General features: G+C 41.7%; 1 protein-coding gene across 5 annotated transcripts in view; it reads right to left on the minus strand.

Annotated features, from left to right (window-relative positions):
* ZNF346 (zinc finger protein 346) overlaps window positions 1-19,033 on the minus strand; it is a 34,753-nt gene extending 15,720 nt beyond the window's left edge. For 3 of the 5 annotated variants that reach the window (XR_005358124.1, XM_038534673.1, XM_038534671.1), the window contains exons 1-4: window positions 18,811-19,033; window positions 5,201-5,304; window positions 4,076-4,168; window positions 2,180-2,324 (exon numbers count right to left, since the gene is read on the minus strand). Coding sequence is in view for 4 of the 5 variants with exons in the window: in XM_038534673.1 (XP_038390601.1) it covers window positions 2,180-2,324; window positions 4,076-4,168; window positions 5,201-5,304; window positions 18,811-18,985 (517 nt within the window). In the remaining variant the exon portion in view is untranslated. Of the gene's footprint in view, window positions 1-2,179; window positions 2,325-4,075; window positions 4,169-5,200; window positions 5,305-12,803; window positions 12,856-18,810 lie in introns of those variants that run through there. The other 2 variants (XM_038534670.1, XM_038534672.1) reach the window with 2 other exon arrangements.
* Window positions 19,034-20,750: the final 1,717 nt, after the last annotated feature.

Below are 20,750 nucleotides of genomic sequence, written 5' to 3' on the forward strand. Positions count from 1 at the left end.
CAACATGCTTCTAATACTTTTACATTAGAAAAATGTTTAATTTCAGAAATAGAGTTCTACACTCACATAATAACTTGGAAAGTGCTTAAACTATAAAATTCAGTAAAAAGTAAAAGCAGGATACAAATGGTAGATGCGCGATGATTACAACTGTATAAAAACATATCTATATGTGGCGAAGGCTAAAAATGAATATGGAAGATAACCTCTTTGTATGGAATCTTTGGGGCCTGGCATATTCCAGGGAATTTTCCCATTTATGGAAAAGATCAATCCATATAAAGATAAATGACCTATAAAGTTCTGTTCTAGAGGTAGTTTCCCCTGGCATAATGTTTTAATCCTTTTGGTATTATGAATGGTACTGACTTTTTTTAAGTTTATCTATTTTTTTTATTAATCCCTACATAGAAGGTGGGGCTCAAACTCCTGATCCTGAGATCAAGAGTTGCATGCTTCGCTGACTGAGCCAGCCAGGTGCTTCCCAACACCAACTTTAAACAAAAGCAAGTAGTACTAGTATAACTTAATGATGAACAAACCAATAAGTAAAGCCAATGACATACTCCAGGTGGTGGATGCCTGACCAAATACTACATTTTATAAAGGGATTCTACTCACTATCTTGATGATGGTGATATTACTCGCAGAAACTATAATTTACTGAGCATCTATTATGTCCTAGTTTCATTATATACATTATTTCATCCTCACAACCTATAAAGTAGATATTAACATTTCATAGGTGAGGAAACTCAGGTACAAAGAAGCTAAGTCATATAGATGGTAAATAGCAGCACCAGGATTTAAACCTGCATATCTGTAACCTAGAGTCCATATTCTGTTGTTTCACAGCATGAACTAGATTTGGGTGTGTTAAGAGGGTATGATTTTTTTTAAAAGATTTTATTTATTCATGAGAGACACAGACAGAAAGGCAGAGACACAGGCATAGGGAGAAGCAGGCTCCATATAGGGGACCTGATGCGGGACTCAATCCTGGGACTCTAGAATCAGGCCATGGGCCGAAGGCAGGACGCTAAACCACTGAGCCACCCAGGGATCCCAAGAGCGTATGATTTTAAGTGACTTTTCACCTTATCTTCAAAATCTTCCAAATCTTGTCTTTTTTCATAATACAGTATTAAAAAATAAGTATTATAAATAGTAGTTAGTCTACTTCTTGGTCCAAAATAAAGAAAGCAGCAAAAATTACCAAGAAAAAAAATGAAATAAAAATCAAGGAACTTTCATTCTTGACTAACTGCAGTCAGCACAGGTTAAAAATCCCAGAAAGTCAGGAGTTAATGAGATGAAAATAAGGGTTGAGTACCAGTGGTGACAAGATAAAGGGGACTATTTTATTTTTTTTTAAAAAATTTTTATTTATTTATGATAGGCACACAGTGAGAGAGAGAGAGAGAGAGAGAGGCAGAGACATAGGCAGAGGGAGAAGCAGGCTCCATGCACTGGGAGCCTGACGTGGGATTCGATCCCGGATCTCCAGGATCACGCCCTGGGCCAAAGGCAGGCGCTAAACCGCTGCGCCACCCAGGGATCCCAAGGGGACTATTTTAGAAGTCACTGCACTGGGAAGGAATTCATGGCAGTTGCAAACAAGGCTTGCTGGGCATTAGTGGCAGCACTAGAGTATTCAGCTTTGAAAAGCAAGTCCCTGTCTTGAGAAGAGGCAGATTTGAGGATTAGAGTGAGCAGGGCATAACCTGAGCACACGAAAAAGACAAGGATTTAGCTTTCAATTTGGAACACATGGTAATAAGGGCAGGTGGATACTGGGAGGGGAAAAAATCTAAATGGGAGAGGTAGGAGATAGAATGCTCTCGTGGTATGGATGGCCTGGAGGACACTGGCATTCCTAATTACAATTATCTGTCAGGACAAAAGCTCAGGGCTAAGATGCTTCTATAGAAACTGATGTAACCAAAAAAAGAGAGAGAAAAAAAGAAACTGATGTAACCAAAGAAAGGGAGGTTAGGTGAACAGAACTCTGAGGCTGCATTTCACTGCAGCTGGGTTACTCTGATATTTGTAAGGCCTCTCAAAAGCAGTTCAACCTCTCCAAGTCTGTGGCCCCAGTGAGCATTTCTGGGAGCACCAGGCATTGGTGCCCTGAGGATGGGAGGGGTACCAATATAGCACTACTCAGGAAAACCAGTACCTTCCACCTTAGTGGATTGCTGCTTCAGCTTTAAGTTCTTTGCGTGGGTCTTCCCCAGGTAGTGCGACTGGGCCACGACAGGGGAGGAAAAGGTCATGTTACAGATGGGGCAGCACTGGTTCTTGTCTTTGCTTCTGCTGCTCTTCTGGTTGGGAGAAAGAACACAGGTCTGATCAAGCCACTGCCCAGCCAGAAAGTCTTCAATGGTTCCCCACTGCCCATAGAAGAATGGGCATTCAAGGCCCCCTTCATACACTAACCCCAACCTACCTTTCTGGATCTTTCTCCAGCTACTTCATTTTATGCTCTAAATCACCATTTCCCACTTTATTCTCTTTTGTTTTCTTGCTTTGCTTGGGCCATTCCTGATACCTAGAATGATCTTCCTTTTTACCTGCCTGGCATGTATCTCCATAGGCTTCAAGGCCCATATATCTATCTATCACTTCTTCTGGGAGACTGTTACTCAAGAAAATCATTCAGTACACAATTACCGAGCTGCTTTGTGTGAATATTCAGAAACAATCCTGTTCCTTCTCTGCATGCCCAGAGTACATTAAACAGACTTTTATCATACCACTTGTCACCCAAACTGACAGTGTCACATCTTAGGAGACATTGGGCATGGACCATTGGACTCATCTTTGTTTCCTATCCTTAGCACCATGTTGGAGTCTAGCACACAACAGTTATTTGGGGTTTGCAGAACAAGCAGATAACTGAGTTTTATTTGTTGATTGTGATTAGGCCAGAAAACAATTGCATTTCAAGCCTATGTTAAGAGCTCCCGGCCTCTCTCTTGGGTCTGATCTCTGAATAAAGTATTCATTACAAGAGTATTTTTCAATATTGGCACTATCGACATTTTGGACTAGTTACTCCTTTGTTGTAGAGGAAGGGAATGTCAGTCACCTCATTTGAACTACTGGATCATCCTGAGAGATGAAGTAATCAAGATACAACGAGGTGAAATAACTTGTCTAGAGTCTCAGAGTTTGTCTTGTCTTTCTGAACTCTAAATCATAAAGCAATAGGGCAACTAGGGATGGGAGTTTGAAGAAGGGATAAGTAAAGGCCCTTCTAAACTTGTGACCTCTATAATTGGAGGCAATCAGTAAATTTTCATTCACTGAGCATCCACTAGGAATTGGAATTTTACTTCACAATTCCTTTAAAAGGTAGGAATTACCTCCATTTTATGAGTAAAGTACAGAGAGGTGAAGTGATTTGCTCAAAGTCACCAAACCAGTAATTTGCAGAGCTAGTATTGGGCCCTAGTCAGCGGACTTCTCATCCCATTACATTTGAACAACCTCCCATGGAACAAAAAAAAATGGTACCCTTGAGGGACTAGGATTGTTCCAGCATAATTCTCACAGTATTTCTCAGCCAAAAAGCAAATGCATTTACAACCTCACTGGAGCAGGCATTTGGAAAGGTGTTTCTTCCACTTGTTTATTCAAAACATTCAGTGCTGAACTCAGCTCTTTCCCTCCCATTTCAAGAAAGCAAGTAGCTTGGCTTCCTTCCCCTTTTTCTCCTTGAGTAGTGAATGGGTAGCTTCTAGTCCTACTCCAATAAACCACTGAGTAGTAATGCATAACAATGGTTTCATTTACCGAGCCCCTATTATGTGCCAGGTTCTGTTTTGGGGGCTTTTGATAAACCTTCCCTCATTTTAGTTTGGAAAAATTCTAAAAGATAACTGATGTCAGCATTCTTATTTTTAGGGAAAAAGAAATCAAGGCTCAAAGTAACAAGACTTGAAAGTCACACAACATGGCCAGGATTTGAAGCCAATTCAGTTTGACTCAAAGCCTACCTTCTTTCCACCACACCAACCTGACTGCTGGCTTCATCAGGAAGCGAGTAGTCTCAACATGGCAGCTGGATTACCTGTTCTGAGTCTAGCTTCTTCGTTTCCCCTTTTAATGTCTCCATTCCATGGATTGCTAGGTATCTCTTTACTTTATTGGCATGTTTTTTGCTCTGCAAGAACACAGGAAAAAGATCAAAGATCGCCAAATGCCATTTCATATCCAAGGCACTCAAAAATACTAGATTTTCATCTGATTTATCCTCACAAAAACTTTTGAGGAGGAAAAGGTAGGGGGAAAAAACCTAGTTTATTGAGTTCCTACTCTGTTCAAAGCACTTTACATGCTATCAAATCTAACCTTCATAGTAATCTATGAGAAAATTACCATTAAAAATTTTTTTTATTTATGATAGTCACAGAGAGAGAAAGGGAGAGAGGCAGAGACATAGGCAGAGGGAGAGGCAGGCTCCATGCACCGGGAGCCTGATGTGGGATTTGATCCCGGGTCTCCAGGATCGCGCCCTGGGCCAAAGGCAGGCGCTAAACCGCTGCGCCACCCAGGGATCCCGAAAATTACCATTATCTCTATCTTACAGATAAGGAAACTAAGGCTGAATATGGTGAGGTTTCTTGCCCAAAATGAGCAGCACAGTTGTGATTATAACTCAGGTGTATTTAAAGGCAAACTGCATACTTTCTAACTATACTACACTGAGATCTAAGTATGATGATCCTGATTTAGATGGGAGAAACGAGATACAGAAAAATTAAATCAACCTTCAAGTTACAGTCAACATTATTGGATATAATGTCTGGGGGGCTAAGAAGGAATTACATACACTTCATTGTGTAAGCCATGGAGAAGTGAGGACTTGGCACTGAGTGTGGCAAGTAAAGTCTTTTTTCTTTTCTTTTTTCTTTTCTTTTCTTTTCTTTTCTTTTCTTTTCTTTTCTTTTCTTTTCTTTCTTTTCTTTCAGATTTTATTTATTTTATCAAGAGAGATACAGAGACAGAGAGGAGCAGAGACACAGGCAGAGGGAGAAGCAAGCACCACGCAGGGAGCCTGATGTGGGACTCGATCCCAGGTCTCCAGGATCATGCCCTGGGCTGAAGGCAGGCACTAAACCGCTGAGCCACCCAGGGATCTCCTCTTTTTTTCATTTTTAGAAAGTAAAGTATTTCTAAAGGTATAATGGCATACCTGGTAGTGTGCCAACTTCTGGGATTCAGAAATGAGCAGGGCGCAGCAAACCTTACACTGGGTATTGGTAAAGAGACACTGGTTCTTCTGGATCATGTGTTCCACTATAGAGAGGAAAATAAAAAATATTTGAGTTAAAAACCTGCCTCAACAGCACTGTCTTTGAATCCTGTCTCAAACGTAGGGACTGAGTAATGGAATGCCATGCTATTACATCTCAGGACACGTTAGTTACTCCTTCCCTATGCTTTCATGATTCATGCTATGTTCTCATATCACCTATACAATTACATACTTTACAATTTTGTGCAAGCCAATTTTTACTAAGTACATTTTTTGAGTTATAATTGACATGTGACATTATATTAGTTTCAGGTGTACAGTATAATGATTTGGTAGTTGTATATATTGCAAAATGGTTACCATGATGACTTTAGTTAACATTTTTCATCATATATAGTTACATATTTTTTTTCTGGTGATGAAAACTTGCCAGATTTACTCTCTCAGCAACTTTCAAATATACAATACAGCATTATTAACTATAAACACCATGATATTCTTTTAAAAATAAATCTTTAGATCATTAACTTAAATAGATACCAATAAAAATGAAATAATACTAGACAGACACTGGTGTCAGAAGCTTGGAGCTCTTCCTATGAAAAATAAGAGAGCAGCAACTGTGAAGAAAGGTATTAAAACATGACAGCATCTAAATTATTCTTCCTAGATAGCATCAGAAAGATTGAAAGACTTCAAAAAAGAATCATTTTATCACTCATTAAAAGAAATTGTAATAAATTCTGTAGCTTTTTAATTATTTGTGAACATTTTCTGTCAAATTAAAAATAAAGCAACTCCCACATTTATTCCATGAAAAAATCAATAGCATTTTATTATTTATTTTTATTTTATTATTTTATTAATTTTATTTTCATGTAATCTCTATACCCAATGTGGGGCTCAAATTCACAATCCTGAGATAAAAAGTTGCATGTTCTACTGATTGGGCCAGCCAGGAGCTGTGCACGTTCTGATTTTAAGAATTTACATTGGTATAATAACTATATACACTATTTTGGTTAGAAAATCGTATTGGGGTTTAGTTATGAATAAATAAAGAAAATCTTAAAAAAAAAGCTCATATTCTTTCATACAAAATAAATGTTCTCATCTTTCAATGAGAGACACAGAGAGAGAGGCAGAGACATAGGCACAGGGAGAGGCAAGGCTCCCTGCTGGGAGCCTGATGTGGGCCTTGATCCCAGGATCCTGAGATCATGACCTGAGCCAAAGGCAGACACTCAACCACTGAGCCACCCAGGTGCCCCTGTGAGTTTATTAAGGAATATTAAAAGTTGGTTTCTTCAGAATAAATCAGAATATTTGAAAAGCAATTTCGGAGGATAAGTATCAATTAGAAGATGCTGCTGGATGATCTTTTACCTTCATGAGAAAAGGTAAATTAATTCTGTTATCATACAGTAAACACAAACTATTATCTAATACCAGTCAAGTATGTATGGTACAAATCATGCATGATTGGGCTCCCCAGGCACGCTGACTTGGGTCCATATCCTACTGCTGTTTCTATGTGTGATTTTTTTTTTTAAGATTGATTGATTGATTGATTGATTGATTGATTTATGATAGAGAGAGAGAGAGAGAGGCAGAGACACAGGAAGAGGGAGAAGCAGGCTCCATGCTGAGAGCCCGACGTGGGACTCGATCCCGGGACTCCAGGATCGCGCCCTGGGCCAAAGGCAGGTGCTAAACTGCTGAGCCACCCAGGGATCCCCTCTATGTGTGATTTTATAAGATTACTTAATCTCTATCCTGTAGTTTTCCTCTGTTTCCAATGGGGGTCCTCCCTTATCTGGCAGTCTCACTTTCTGTGATTTCAGTTACCCATGATCAACTAGTCTGAAAGCAGATAATATTCCTTTTCACATATCTTCAGAAGGTCAACAGTAGCCTAATGTTATGTCAGAATGCCTACATCATTCACTTCACTTTATCTCATCACGTAGGTATTTTACCATTTCACATTACCACAAGGTGGGTACAGTGCAGTCAGATATTTTGAGAGATAAAAAGAGATACCACTTTCACATAACTTTTACTACATATTGTTAAAATTGTTCTATTTTATTAATAGTTGTTATTGTCAGTCTCTTACAGTGCTTAGTTTCTAAATAAAACTTTATCACAGGAATGTATATATAAGAAAAAACATAGTATATATATAGGGTTCAATACAATCTGTGGTTTAAGGCATTCAGTAGGGATCTTGGAATATATTCCCCATGAATAAGGGGAACTACTGATAACATGTATCTCATAGAATGTATTATCCTTGTGATTTTCCACACAAAGCATCTGGTACAGTGTCTAGCTTAGTACATGCTCATTGTCAATGTTATATGTCAAATTCTTTTTTTTAAAGATTATTTATTTATTTATTCATGAGACAGAGAGAGAGAGAGAGAGAGAGAGACAGAGACAGAGGGAGAAGCAGGCTTCATGCAGGGAGCCAGATGTGGGACTCGATTCCGGGACTCCGGGATCACGCCCTGAGCTGAAGGCAAAACGTTCAACCGCTGGGCCACCCAGGCATCCCAATGTCAATTCTTTTTTTTTTTTTTAAAGATTTTATTTATTTATTCATAGACACACAGAGAGAGGCAGAGACACAGACAGAGGGAGAAGCAGGCTCCATGCAGGGAGCCCGATGTGGGACTCGATCCCGGGTCTCCAGGATCACACCCCAGGCTGCAAGCTGCGTCAAACTGCTGCGCCACCAGGGCTGCACCCAATGCCAATTCTTTTTTGGGTACTATGTTTCTCTCTCTCTCTCTCTCTTTAAGATTTTATTTATTTATTCATGAGAGACAGAGAGAGAGTGTCAGAGACATAGGCAGAGGGAGAAGTAGGCTCCTCATGGGTAGCCTGATGTTGGGACTCGATCCCAGGACCCCAGGATCATGACCTGACCCAAAGGCAAACACTCAACCACTGAGCCACCCAGGTGCCCCTTGGGTACTATGCTTCTGAGCAAATTAATTATTTTCTATATTGTACCCGTGAATATATATATTTTAAAATATGGATTTTAAGTAATCTCTACGCCCAACATGGGGCTTGAGCTCACAACTCCAAGATCAAGAGTCTCATGCTTCATGGACTCAGCCAGCCAAGTGCCCCAAGATATTTTAGATTTTATTTATTTATGAGAGAGAGAGAGAAAGAGAGAGAGAGAGAGAGAGAGAGGCAGAAACAGGCAGAGGGAGAAGCAGGCTCCATGCAGGGAGCCCGACGTGGGACTCCATCCCGGGTCTCCAGGATCAGGCCCTGGGCTGAAGGTGGCGCTAAACCGCCAAGCCACCGGGGCTGCCCGGTATTTCTTATTCTAGAACTTGATAAATGTTTCTTGTTCTAGAACTTGATAAGCGTTAAGTTTTTTCTCACTGTTCTTAATCTGACGTTGAAACATCTAAATTCACCTAACATATTACACAAGTTCTACACTGTAGGAAAGTATGAGCTTAACCTGTTCTTAATTGTTGGGCCTGGGGAACTAAGCCTTACCTTTGGGGAGGAAGCAACATTTCACATAAGGCATAAGTTCTATCATGACACCAATAATCTGAGGCAGGGGCAGAGTCCAGAAAACTGTGAGGGGATAGCAAGCTCACATTTTTTATCTTCTACTCTGGACCAAAACATGGTCAAGATGCCCAGGAGGGAGGTTCTTGGTAGGAAACTTTTTTTTTTTTTTAAGATTTATTTATTTGAATGGGGAGACGAGCAGAGGGAGAGAATCTTCAAGTAGATTCCCTGCTAAGCAGAGAGTTTGATATGGGGCTTGATTCCATAACCTATGAGATCATTACCTGAGCTGAAACCAAGGGTCGGATGCCTAACTGACTGAACCACTCAGGTGCCCTTCTTGGTAGGAAACTTTTAAGGTGACTTTCCCTACTCTACTACAAAATCTAAAGTTTATTTATGCCAGCCCTTTTGGGGAGAAAGGCTTGCTATCTAGCTATATTTCTGCTCCTTGGTGTCCCTGTTTATTTCCCCATTTTTCTCCTACAGTGGTCAATAAGTTTTTGTGAAAGACCTTGCTAGCCTCAGCTGAGTTCAGAGAAACCAAGGGAAGGGGGTCTGTGAACACACCTGGGCCAGAGCTTTTATTTTATTTTATTTTTTATTTTATTTTTTATTTTTATTTTTTTCAGAGCTTTTATTTTAAAGGAAGGATGAGAGATTCCTCAGAATGCAAAGCCTATAAGGGGGGAGGTGGTACCCAGGAGTCAGAGTCCAGTCATCCTCTTCTGACCTGGAGATGCTGGATTTTTAAAAAAAAATCTTTAAAGAAGATGAGGTAAATTAAAGAAGATGAGGTTCTTTTTTAAAGATATTCAGAATCTGACCTTCAAACACTGAACAGGACAGGGACCATGTCATTTATGACTTTGTATTCCAGTATCTCGTATGATATTTGACCCATAGCAGGGCCTTGGTGAGTACCCACTGAATGAATGAAATGCACCTCTCTGGCCCAGAGAGTATATCCACATAGTCCATAAACATGTATTTGGAATGTCTTCTCTGTGCCAGCACTGGAGCCATATCAACAAGTAAGACAGAACACAAAGTTAAGTAAAAAGCAAAATAATGACAGAGAGGAAGAAATGCTATGAAAACAAAGTGAGTGGTAGAGAATGATGGGGGCAGTATAGTCAGTGAAGATCATCTTAGGAGGCATCAGCCACAAGGTCTGGGGGAAATAGTGTTCTAGCCTGAGACAGTGCCAGGTCTCTGAGGCAGGGATTAGTTCGGCATATTCGGAATAGAAAGGAAGTCAGTGTGGCTAGAGTATGGTGAAGGAGACAAAAGTGGTGGGAAATAAAGTTGGAGAGGTAGTGTGAGGCCTACCGGATCACATTGAATGAATATAACACCTCAAAAGCTATGGTTTCAACTATGGATTTTGTTTTTATGCCATGAGAGGCAACAAGGTCTGGCTTATGTTTCAAAATGATTACTCTGGTCATTATGTCAGCAGACTGTATGGGGATGGCAATGGAAGTTGGCAATGGAGACAGAGAAAGTGTGTGGATTTGGAATTATATTCTAGAAGTAGATCTGATACGCAATTTCTTCGATTGGATATAGGGGAGTGAGGGGAAGGAGTCAAGGATACTCCTAGGTTTTGAGCTTGAGCAACTGAACAGATGAGATGAAAACTGGAGGACGATAAGCTTGGAGGAGAACTTAAGACTTTTCTTTGGCTATTAAACATGAGTGGTCTATCAGATATATGGGTAGAGATATCAATAGTCAAATGGAGATTCAAGTCTGAAGCTCAAGGGAGAGGTCAGAGCTGGAGATTATAAATTGAGAATCATCAGTATATCAATCATACTTTAGGCTACGGACTAAAAGAAAATGCCTAGTGTAGACGGAAAAGGAAAGAGGTCCTGGGACTGAGTCTTGGAGCCCTCTGCCCTGAGACAGAACTGTCCAGCAAAGCCCTTCCTAAATTCCTGACCCATACAAACCATGAGAAGTTTACAAGGTTGGAGGAAGCTAAGATCCACATTGGGAAAAAGAACTTACATAAATTATCAGAATTCGGGGATACCTGGGTGGCTCAGCAGTTAAAGTGCCTGCCTTCGGCCCAGGGCATGATTCTGGAGTCCTGGGATTGAATCCCACATCAGGCTCCCTGTATGGAGCCTGCTTCTCCCTCTGCCTGTGTCTCTCATGAATAAGTAAATAAAATCTTAAAAAAAAAAAAAGAGAGAATTCTGAGAAGGTGGCCTAAATACATCTCTGTTGCCCTGATATCCATATACAACTTTAATCCAATTACTAACCATCTCCCCAGAATGGGATAGGTTTGATATAAGAAATTATACCATTGGAGAGGCTGGAGGTACTTGGTTGGGCCTCCACAAATGTCTCTAGGAACTATATATGACAGAAGAGCTATAGTTTGAGGCTTTCATTGTAACCTTGCTGAAAGTAAGAAGCTTCCATTGTCAATGAACCTACATCTCAGCCTGTGAAGCTGGATAATGGATGCTGGAACACTGATGTAGGACGATCTCATAGTTCCATGACTTTTCTTGATAGTAACAATAGTCAAAAGCCATAGGGATATGGTCTTCGCTGCATTTGTCTTCCAAATCTTATGACATGATTGGCAGATTGGATTTGTATCCATATTGTAGCCAACCAGAAAATGTGTAGGGCAGAAACTAGCACAGGGCTGATTTTCACAGGGTCAGTGAAGTATGGACACAGGTAGCGTAGGGAAGCAAGATAATTCATAAACTTAAGGAATGTAGAAGTAGTATTTGGGAGACAAAATGATCATGACACCTCAATTCAAGTTACAACTGTCTTTGGGTGACTTAATGTGCCTTAAGTTGCCTTAGGATACTTAGGGTCAGAACAGCTGGTCACTGCAGGACTTAACTACCTCCTATATTCCAATTAATGGTGAACACTGCTAATCTATAATGACTTGCTATTCCTTGGGCCCATATGTGGCCTTAGAGTCTTCAACTCAGCTCCACAGAAATTCATCGGTTGTTTGAAGTTGGTCCTCAGAGAGAGATATAACCTATTTAGTAGCGTGCTTATTATGACTTGTTGGGAGATAGTGGATTTCTAGCTACAGCTATAGTTAGTAACCACGAAAAACAAAAGATCCTAGTAAAAGCAGGTTGGATATAATCCACCAGTGGGTCAGATTTGTTAATCAGTATAGTCTAACTGGCAGGGTGGTCTACAAGAATGAATTGGCCAGTTAGCTCCATTAAGATTACTTAGCCTCGGTGCTTCTATCTATTTTGTGAATCCATATTGTTGATGGTCTGAAAAAGCTCAGATTTTAACATACAAAAAAGGCATAAAGAAAGCAAATATAATGGTATTGATGAAGTGGTGTTAAAAACTTTTTCACTTAGACTACGTATAATATAGAGTTGAGGGGCGCCTAGGTGGCTCAGTTAGTTAAGCATCTGACTCTTGATTTCGGCTCAGGTTGTGATCTCAGGGTAATGGGATTGAGTCTTGAGTTGGGTTCCATTCTGGGCATGCAATCTGATTGAGATTCTCTCTCTCCTCCTCCCCCTTTGCCCACTGCTTTCTCTCCCTCTCTTAAAAACAAAAACCAAAATACAAACAAAACAAAAAAGCAGAGTTGAGCTGAAAGTACAATAAATTAAATGAAAAATTCATGAGAAAATCAACATCAGTTTCAAAGTGGTAGAACGAATCAATGAACTTGCAGATAGATCAACAGAAATATCCAATCTGAAGGAAAGAGAAAAAAATGGAAGAATAATGAATAGAGCCTCAGAGACCTGTGGATACATCAAGCATACTAAACAAATATACATGGGGAATCTCAGGAGAGAAAGGAGTAGAAAAAAAAATACTTGAAGAAACAATGTCTGAAAACTCTCTATATTTGATTAAAGAAAAAAACATTAATCCATATAGCCAAAAGTCTCAAATACCAAGAGACCTACACCCAGATACATCATAGTCAAATTGTTGAAAGATAAAAAGATAGGAGCACCTCGGTGGCTCAGTTGGTTAAGTGTTCAACCCTTGGTTTCAGCTCAGGTTGTCATCTCATGGGTTAGACTGAGCCCCATGTCGGGATCCACATTCAGTGGGGAGTCTGCTTGAGGATTCTTTCTCTCTGCCCTTCCACCTGCTTGTGCTGTCTCTCTAAAATAAATAAATAAATAACTTTTTTTAAAAAAGGAAAGATAAAGACAGGAACCCTTTAAAGTAACAAGAGAGTGGGACGCCTGGGTGGCTCAGCGGTTGAGCATCTGCCTTTGGCTCAGGGCGTGATCCTGGAGTCCTGGGATCAAGTCCCATATCCAGCTCCCGGCATGGAGCCTGCTTCTCCCTTTGCCTGTGTCTCTGCCTCTCTCTCTGTGTCTCTCATGAATAAATAAAAAAATTTTAAAAATAACATATTTATTGATACATAATTCCTATACCATAAAATTCACCCTTGTGAAATATACAATTGTAGTTTTTAGTATATTCACAGAATTGTGCAATCACCACCACTGTCTAATTGTAGAACATTTTCATCACCCCAGAAAGAAACCATATACCCACTACTAGTTACCTCTTGCAACTACTTATCCCCTTTCTGTTTCTATAGATGTGCCTATTCTGGATGTTTTGTATAAATTGAATTGTATAATATGTGGCCTTTTGTGACTAGCTTCTGTCATTTAGCATAATATTTGAAGGATAGTTTTGCTGGACATGGAGCGGTTGGTTGACAGTTTTGATCTTCTCACTATTTTGGATATGTTATTCCACTGCCCTCTGGTCTTCATTGTTACAGATGAGAAGTTAAGTCATTAATCAAATTATTTCTCTATACATGATGAGTCATTTTTCTCTTGCTACTTTATTTTTTTTTAAGATTTTATTTATTTATTCATGAGAGACACAGGGAGAGAGAGGCAGAGACACAGGCAAAGGGAGAAGCAGGCTCCATGCAGGGAGCTGGATATGGGACTTGATCCCAGGACTCCAGGATCATGCCCTGAGCCAAAGGCAGATGCTCAACTGCTGAGCCACCCAGGCATCCCACTCTCTTGTTACTTTAAAGAGTTCCTGTCTTTATCTTTCTTAAAAAAAAAAAAAAAAAAAAAAAAGCAATTGATTGATTGATTGATTGATTGATTGATTTTAGAGAGACAGCACAAGCAGGTGGAGGGGCAGAGAGAGAGAATCCTCAAGCAGACTCCCTACTGAATGTGGATCCCGACACGGGGCTCAATCTCACAACCCATGAGATGACAAAAAGATATTATTTTAAAAAATTATTAAGACTAAAAGCAAAATAAAGACATTCCCAGATAAAGACTGAGAGAATTCACTGCTAGCAGGTTTGGTTTGCAAGAAATAGTAAAGGAAGCCCTTTTGTGTTTTTTTTTTTTTTTTTTAAGTTTTATTTATTTATGATAGTCACAGAGAGAGAGAGGCAGAGACACAGGCAGAGGGAGAAGCAGGCTCCATGCACCAGGAGCCCGATGTGGGATTCGATCCCGGGTCTCCAGGATCGCGCCCTGAGCCAAAGGCAGGTGCCAAACCGCTGCGCCACCCAGGGATCCCAAGGAAGCCCTTTTGGCCAAAAGGAAGTGGTAGTAAGTATAACTTGAATCCAGAGGAAGAAAAAAAGAACATCAGAAATGGTAAATATGTGGGTTAATATAAAAGATATTATAAATATTGTTTTCCTAATTACTTCTGTTAACTTCTTTAAAAGACATATTGTATAGGGGTGCCTGGGTAGCACAGTCAGTTGGGCACCTGATCTCGGTTTTGGCTTAGGTTGTGAGCTCAGGGTTGTGACAGTGAGACTTGCATATAACTCCATACTCAGCAGTGGAGTCTGCTTGAGATTCTCTCCTCATCTCCCTCTGCCCCTCCCCATTGCCTGCCCCTCCAAATAAATAAATAAATAAATAAATCTTTTTAAAAAGGACATACTGGGTGGCCCAGGTGGCTCAGCAGTTTAGCGCCGCCTTCAGCCCAGGGTGTGATCCTGGAGACCTGGGATCGAGTCCCATGTCAGGCTTCCTGCATGGAGCCTGCTTCTGCTTCTCCCTCTGCCTGTGTCTCTGCCTCTCTCTCTCTGTTTCTCTCTCTCTTTTTTTTTTTAATTATTTTTTTTGTTCATTTTATGATAGTCACACAGAGAGAGAAAGAGAGGCAGAGACACAGGCAGAGGGAGAAGCAGGCTCCATGCACCGGGAGCCCGATGTGGGATTCGATCCCGGGTCTCCAGGATCGCGCCCTGGGCCAAAGGCAGGCGCCAAACCACTGCGCCACCCAGGGATCCCTCTCTCTGTTTCTCTTACGAATAAATAAGTAAAATCTTAAAAAAAAAGAAAAAAGGACATATTGTATAAATCAATAATTATGACACTGAACAATTAGGCTTATAACATATCAATGTAATATATATGACAATAATAGTACAAAGGAGGGGGAGGAATGGACCACTATTAGAAGAATGTTTTTATATTTTATCAGAATTAAGTTAGTATTAATTTGAAGTAGACTGTGATGAGTTAAGATGCATCCTGTAGTCCCTTGGGTACTAAGAAAATAAAATTAAAAAGTAAAATAAAAAAAAAGTATAAAAAATATTAACAGAAATTAAAATGGTCCACTAAAAAATACTTTTTTTTTTTTTAATTTTTATTTATTTATGATAGTCACAGAGAGAGAGAGAGAGAGGCAGAGACACAGGCAGAGGGAGAAGCAGGCTCCATGCACCGGGAGCCTGATGTGGGATTCGATCCTGGGTCTCCAGGATCGCGCCCTGGGCCAAAGGCAGGCGCCAAACCGCTGCGCCACCCAGGGATCCCCACTAAAAAATACTTAAAAGAAGTCAGTAAAGGAGAAAGGGAAGAACAAAATGTAAAGGAGAGAAAAAAAAAATGTAAAGGAGATAAACAGCAAAGTAGAAAATGTAAATCTAGCCATATCAATAATGAAATTAAATGTGAATAGTCTAAAGAGCCCACTCAAAAGGCAGAGACTGTCAAAGGATAAAAAAGCAAGATCTAGGGCAGCCCAGGTGGCTCAGCGGTTTAGCGCCGCCTTCAGTCCAGGGCCTGATCCTGGGGTCCCAGGATCGAGTCCCACGTCAGGCTCCCTGCATGGAGCCTGCTTCTCCCTCTGCCTATGTCTCTGCCTTTCTCTCTCTGTGTCTTTCATGAATAAATAAATAAAATCTTAAAAAAAAAATTTAAAAACGTAAGATCGGGATCCCTGGGTGGCGCAGCGGTTTGGCGCCTGCCTTTGGCCCAGGGCGTGATCCTGGAGACCCAGGATCGAATCCTACGTCGGGCTCCCGGTGCATGGAGCCTGCTTCTCTCTCTGCCTGTATCTCTGCCTCTCTCTCTCTCTCTCTCTGTGTGACTATCATAAATAAATAAAAATTAAAAAAAAATAAAAATAAGAAAAAATAAAAAAGCAAGATCTATACAATGGGGATTCTATTTAGCAACAAAAAGTAATTAAGTACTAATACACAGTACGACTTGGCTGAACCTCAAAAACATGTTGAGAAGCCAAATGCAAAAGGCTACATATTGTATGATTTTGTTTACATGAAATGTTCAGAATAGGTAAATTTATAGAGTACAGTGGTTGCCTAGGGCAGAAGGTAAGAGTGGAGGTTTAATGTAAAGAAGCACAAAGGGGGATCCCTGGGTGGCGCAGCGGTTTGGCGCCTGCCTTTGGCCCAGGGCGCGATCCTGGAGACCTGGGATCCAATCCCATGTCAGGCTCCCGGTGCATGGAGCCTGCTTCTCCCTCTGCCTGTGTCTCTGCCTCTCTCTCTCTCTCTCTCTCTCTGTGTGACTATCATAAATAAATAAAAATTAAAAAAAAAAAAAGAAGCACAAAGGAATTAACTGGAGTGATGGAAATATTCTAAAACGCAATTCTGTACTTTTACTTAAAAAATCATTGCATTGTGCAGTTACAATGGGTGAATTTTATGGTATATAAATTATCAATAAAAGTTGCTAAGAGAGGGGATCCCTGGGTGGCTCAGTGGTTTGGCGCCTGCCTTTGGCCCAGGGCGCGATCCTGGAGTCCCGGGATCGAGTCCCACATCGAGCTCCCGACATGGAGCCTGCTTCTCCCTCTCTGTCTCTCTCTCTCATAAATAAATAAATGTTAAAAAAAAAAAAAAGTTGCTAAGAGAAAAACAAAACAAAGAGGAGTAGAACTTGGGGTTACAGGTATCTACTTAGGCCTCATATAATTATTGGAAAGTGAGGAGAGTAGGAAAAATGAGCTGGGTCCTAAGTGACACTGTACATTCATAGACACATAAGCAATTCACTTTTTAGAGCACAGCTGTTGTGTTCTCTGCTTCAAGATCAAGCGATCCCTTCTTATCCCTCAAGGACAAAGGTCACTCCCTCTTTGTGCACAACCAATTCTTATACATTCTTCTTCACTGCACCCATTACATTAAGCTGAAACTGTTTTGGTGTCTGCTTCCTGGACTAGAACTATAAAATCCCTTCAGGACAAGGACAGTATCTTCCTCATCTCTGTAGCTCTGATGCCCAGCCATCCTGGGTACTGAGCAGGTATCAATGAATGTTTGTCAAATTAGTGAAAGGAAAATTGGGGTGTGTTTGGGGGAGGATTTGTATCAAACAAGTTTGAAATTATGAGGCAGAAAGAGGGCCCATATTAATTTAGGAGTCAGACTAGACTAGTTTTTAAATTGGAGAAGCATACAAAAGGGCATAGGTCTGTGTACCACCCCAAATGTAAACATACCTTCCTTGGATGTGGCCAAAATTCCATTTTATTCCAGGGTAATCAGTTCACAAGCAATACATTAAACTTTCCAAGATTAGTCTGCTCACCAAGTAAACAAATTATCTGATTTCCCTATAGATTACTTGACAGGATTAGCACAGGCCAAACAGTTCTTGTACTTCTGGCTAAGAGTTAAGCAGCTAACTGCTAAGGACTATGAAAGAGGTCACACAACCAAGTCAGGCCAGCTTTTACCATCCTCCTCTATCTCCACTTTACCCAGTGCCAGGTCAAATGCAGAGCAAGCTGGGAAGCTTTCAGCCCAGAAGTGGCCTCTCCTGTATCCTGTTCTCCACAACTTTGGCACAAGCATGGGATACAAAGAAGCTGGAGCCAAAGTATACTCTGGCCAGTTTCTCAGTCTCCCGGCCCTCACCTCATAAAAAGGACCCAGGCAGTTGAGACCAGACACCTAGAAACAGGGGTAAATCAGGTTCAAGACACCAAGGCCAGGAGGAACATAGGGTTAAGAAGACCTTCTGGACGGGCAGCCCGGGTGGCTCAGCGGTTTAGTGCCGCCTGCAGCCCAAGGTGTGATCCTGGAGACCTGGGATCGAGTCCCACGTCGGGGTCCCTGCGTGGAGCCTGCTTCTCTCTCTACCCCTCTCTCTCTGTGTCTCTCATGAATAAATAAATCTTAAAAAAAAAAAAATCTTAAATGTTTAAAAAAAAAAAAAAGAAGACCTTCTGGAGTCCTTGGCAGTGTGGGGTATGAGAGAAAGGATGCAAAGGAGGCAAGGGACATAGGGGTGGGGGAACCTGTGGACTGGGACGATGGAGTCTGTGAGAAATGGTGGGGGGCTAGTAGTCTGGCGGGGAAGGCTCCGTGGGTCTCCGAGAAGGGATGGATAGGAATGAAAGTCGTTTAAGAAGAGTTGAAGAAGAGCTGCGCTCTGGTGGGTGAGAATGGAGGGACCGGAGTACGAGAGGGGCCTTGACCATTTAAGCCCGGAGACCTCATTCCTGTGGTGCTGCGGCCTCAATTTTCGGGGTGCCTGGCCCATGGTACCCAGGCCCTGCTGGGGTGCACGAGTCCAGGAGTCCCGGGGCGCGTCACGCAAGGGGGCGGGCCGGGCGCCAGGGGGTGTGACCGGAGACCCGGGGGCTGTCCGTGCTCCCGCCCCGCGCTCCCGCCCCTCCCCGTGAAATGAGCGGGCGGTTGAACTCGCTGCCTCTGAGGTCCCCGGACTCACCTTCCTCCCTCCCCACTGGTTGGGCCCCGGACACTGCTTCCCAGAGGCGGCGCGCCCTCTCGCGGTCGAAGCGCAGCCCGTCCGGTTCCCGTCCTTCTCGTTCCTCGGAGCTGTTGTATGGCCGGGCCCCTCCACTGTCCGCGGCCTCTACGGTGCCCAACCCGCGATACTCCATCTTTCCAGCAAGCCCTAACCGGCCGATAGTCACTCATAAACCTTGGTCTCGCGAGATGTGGGACGTTGCCCGGCCAACAAATCTCGCGAGGTTTGGGCTCTGCGGACCGCCTTGCGGTAGGGGGCCCACACGCTTCTCTTTGGTCGCTGCTGGGGGTTCTCGGAGTGTGTGCTGTGGAATTGAAAGTCAGTCTCTGGTTTAACAGCAGCCCCCTCCCTCTGGTACAGGTTCGTGCAGTCTTAAGCCAAAGGTTTTCACCTTGCTCACTGTCAGCCTTCAACACTTCTCATTTCATTCTCTTGAAGGCCCTTGTTATGTGGGAACACTTTCTCCATTTTACTTAGGGAAACTGAGGCCCAGAACCTAGAAATAGTCGACTCAACAGTTTGCTACCAGGATGTGGTAGAGTCAGGACTCCATCTGCATGATTGGTTTACTGCTGATAATAAATAATACCATTTGAGTTTCAAGTTCTAACTCCCAGAGCAGACCTCCCCCTTAAACTCTCCCAATGTGACTGTCGGATCCAAAATTTCATCTTCCATCCCCACAACTCCTCCTCCCCGAGTCTTGGGGAGCCATCATCTCTTGCCAAGGTTATTGTAGCGTCTTCACTGGTCCTTTCCCTTGCCCTTCAGGTATTCGAAGCACAGCAGCCCCAGCAATCCTCTTAAAACAAGCCGCATCATGATACCCTGATGCTCCTATTCTTCAACAGTTTACCATCTCGCTCTTGGTAAAAGCCAAAGTCTTAGTCTAGCCAAAGGGCTCTATACAGTCCAACTCCCCTAACCTCCCTGTCTCATCCTTTATTGTGTTACTCTCCAACACCTTCATTATTGTGCCAGTTACCATGACCTGGAATGCATTTCCCCCGTATATCCTCAGGGCTCAGCCTCTCATTTCATTCTCTGATTACCCTATCTAAAATTTAACACCTCCACACATATTTCATGTCCTTCTTTCCTGCTTTATTATTTTTTTCCTTCTTAACACTTAACATTATCAGATATAGTATGTTTTTACTTTTTAACCTTGTTTTTTCTTTGTTTCCCCACTAGTAGTCATACCCCAAGAAAGAGATTTTTGTCTATTTTGTTCTCAGTTGAATCCCCAGCATCTTGAAATAGAACCTGGGCTCTCATAGGTACATACAAAATATTTGTTGAATGAATGAAAATGAAACTTTTAATATAATTATCATATTTCAACTTCATTTATTCAAATGCTTATTGAGAGTTTACTATGAGTTAGATGTTATCTTGGGCATTGGAATACAGTTGTGGACAGGGAAGCTCTAGTATAGTGTTTTTTTTTTTTTTTTCTAGTGGAGGAGAGTGTAATAAGTCAACAGATAGTAATAAGTGCTAAGGAGAAAATAAAACAGGAATATATATTGGGTGAATGACGTGGAAGGAATATTACTCACTGAATAATAAAGCCTCTGAATAAATGACATTTTATCTAAGACTGGATTGATGAGAACTGGAAAGTCATGCAAAGAGCTGGGGAAGAATGTTTCAGGAAGAGGGAACAGCAGGTCCAAAGGACCTGCGGCAGGGGTGAGCTTGCTCTGCTGGAAGAACAGGAAAAAGGACTGTATGTCTGGAGCCCAATGAACTAGGGGGAGGTGGTTATCAGAGAAGGCAAAAGAGAGAAACTGAGATGTTTCTTGCCTGAGATCACCCAGCTCACCAGTGGGGTTTACTTATTTATACTATAAATATTGTGCATCAGCTCTGTGTCAGACCTCATGCCTGACTCA

This window comes from Canis lupus, chromosome 4 (assembly GCF_011100685.1).
Source record: "Canis lupus familiaris isolate Mischka breed German Shepherd chromosome 4, alternate assembly UU_Cfam_GSD_1.0, whole genome shotgun sequence".
In the NCBI taxonomy this organism is placed as follows: domain Eukaryota; kingdom Metazoa; phylum Chordata; class Mammalia; order Carnivora; family Canidae; genus Canis; species Canis lupus.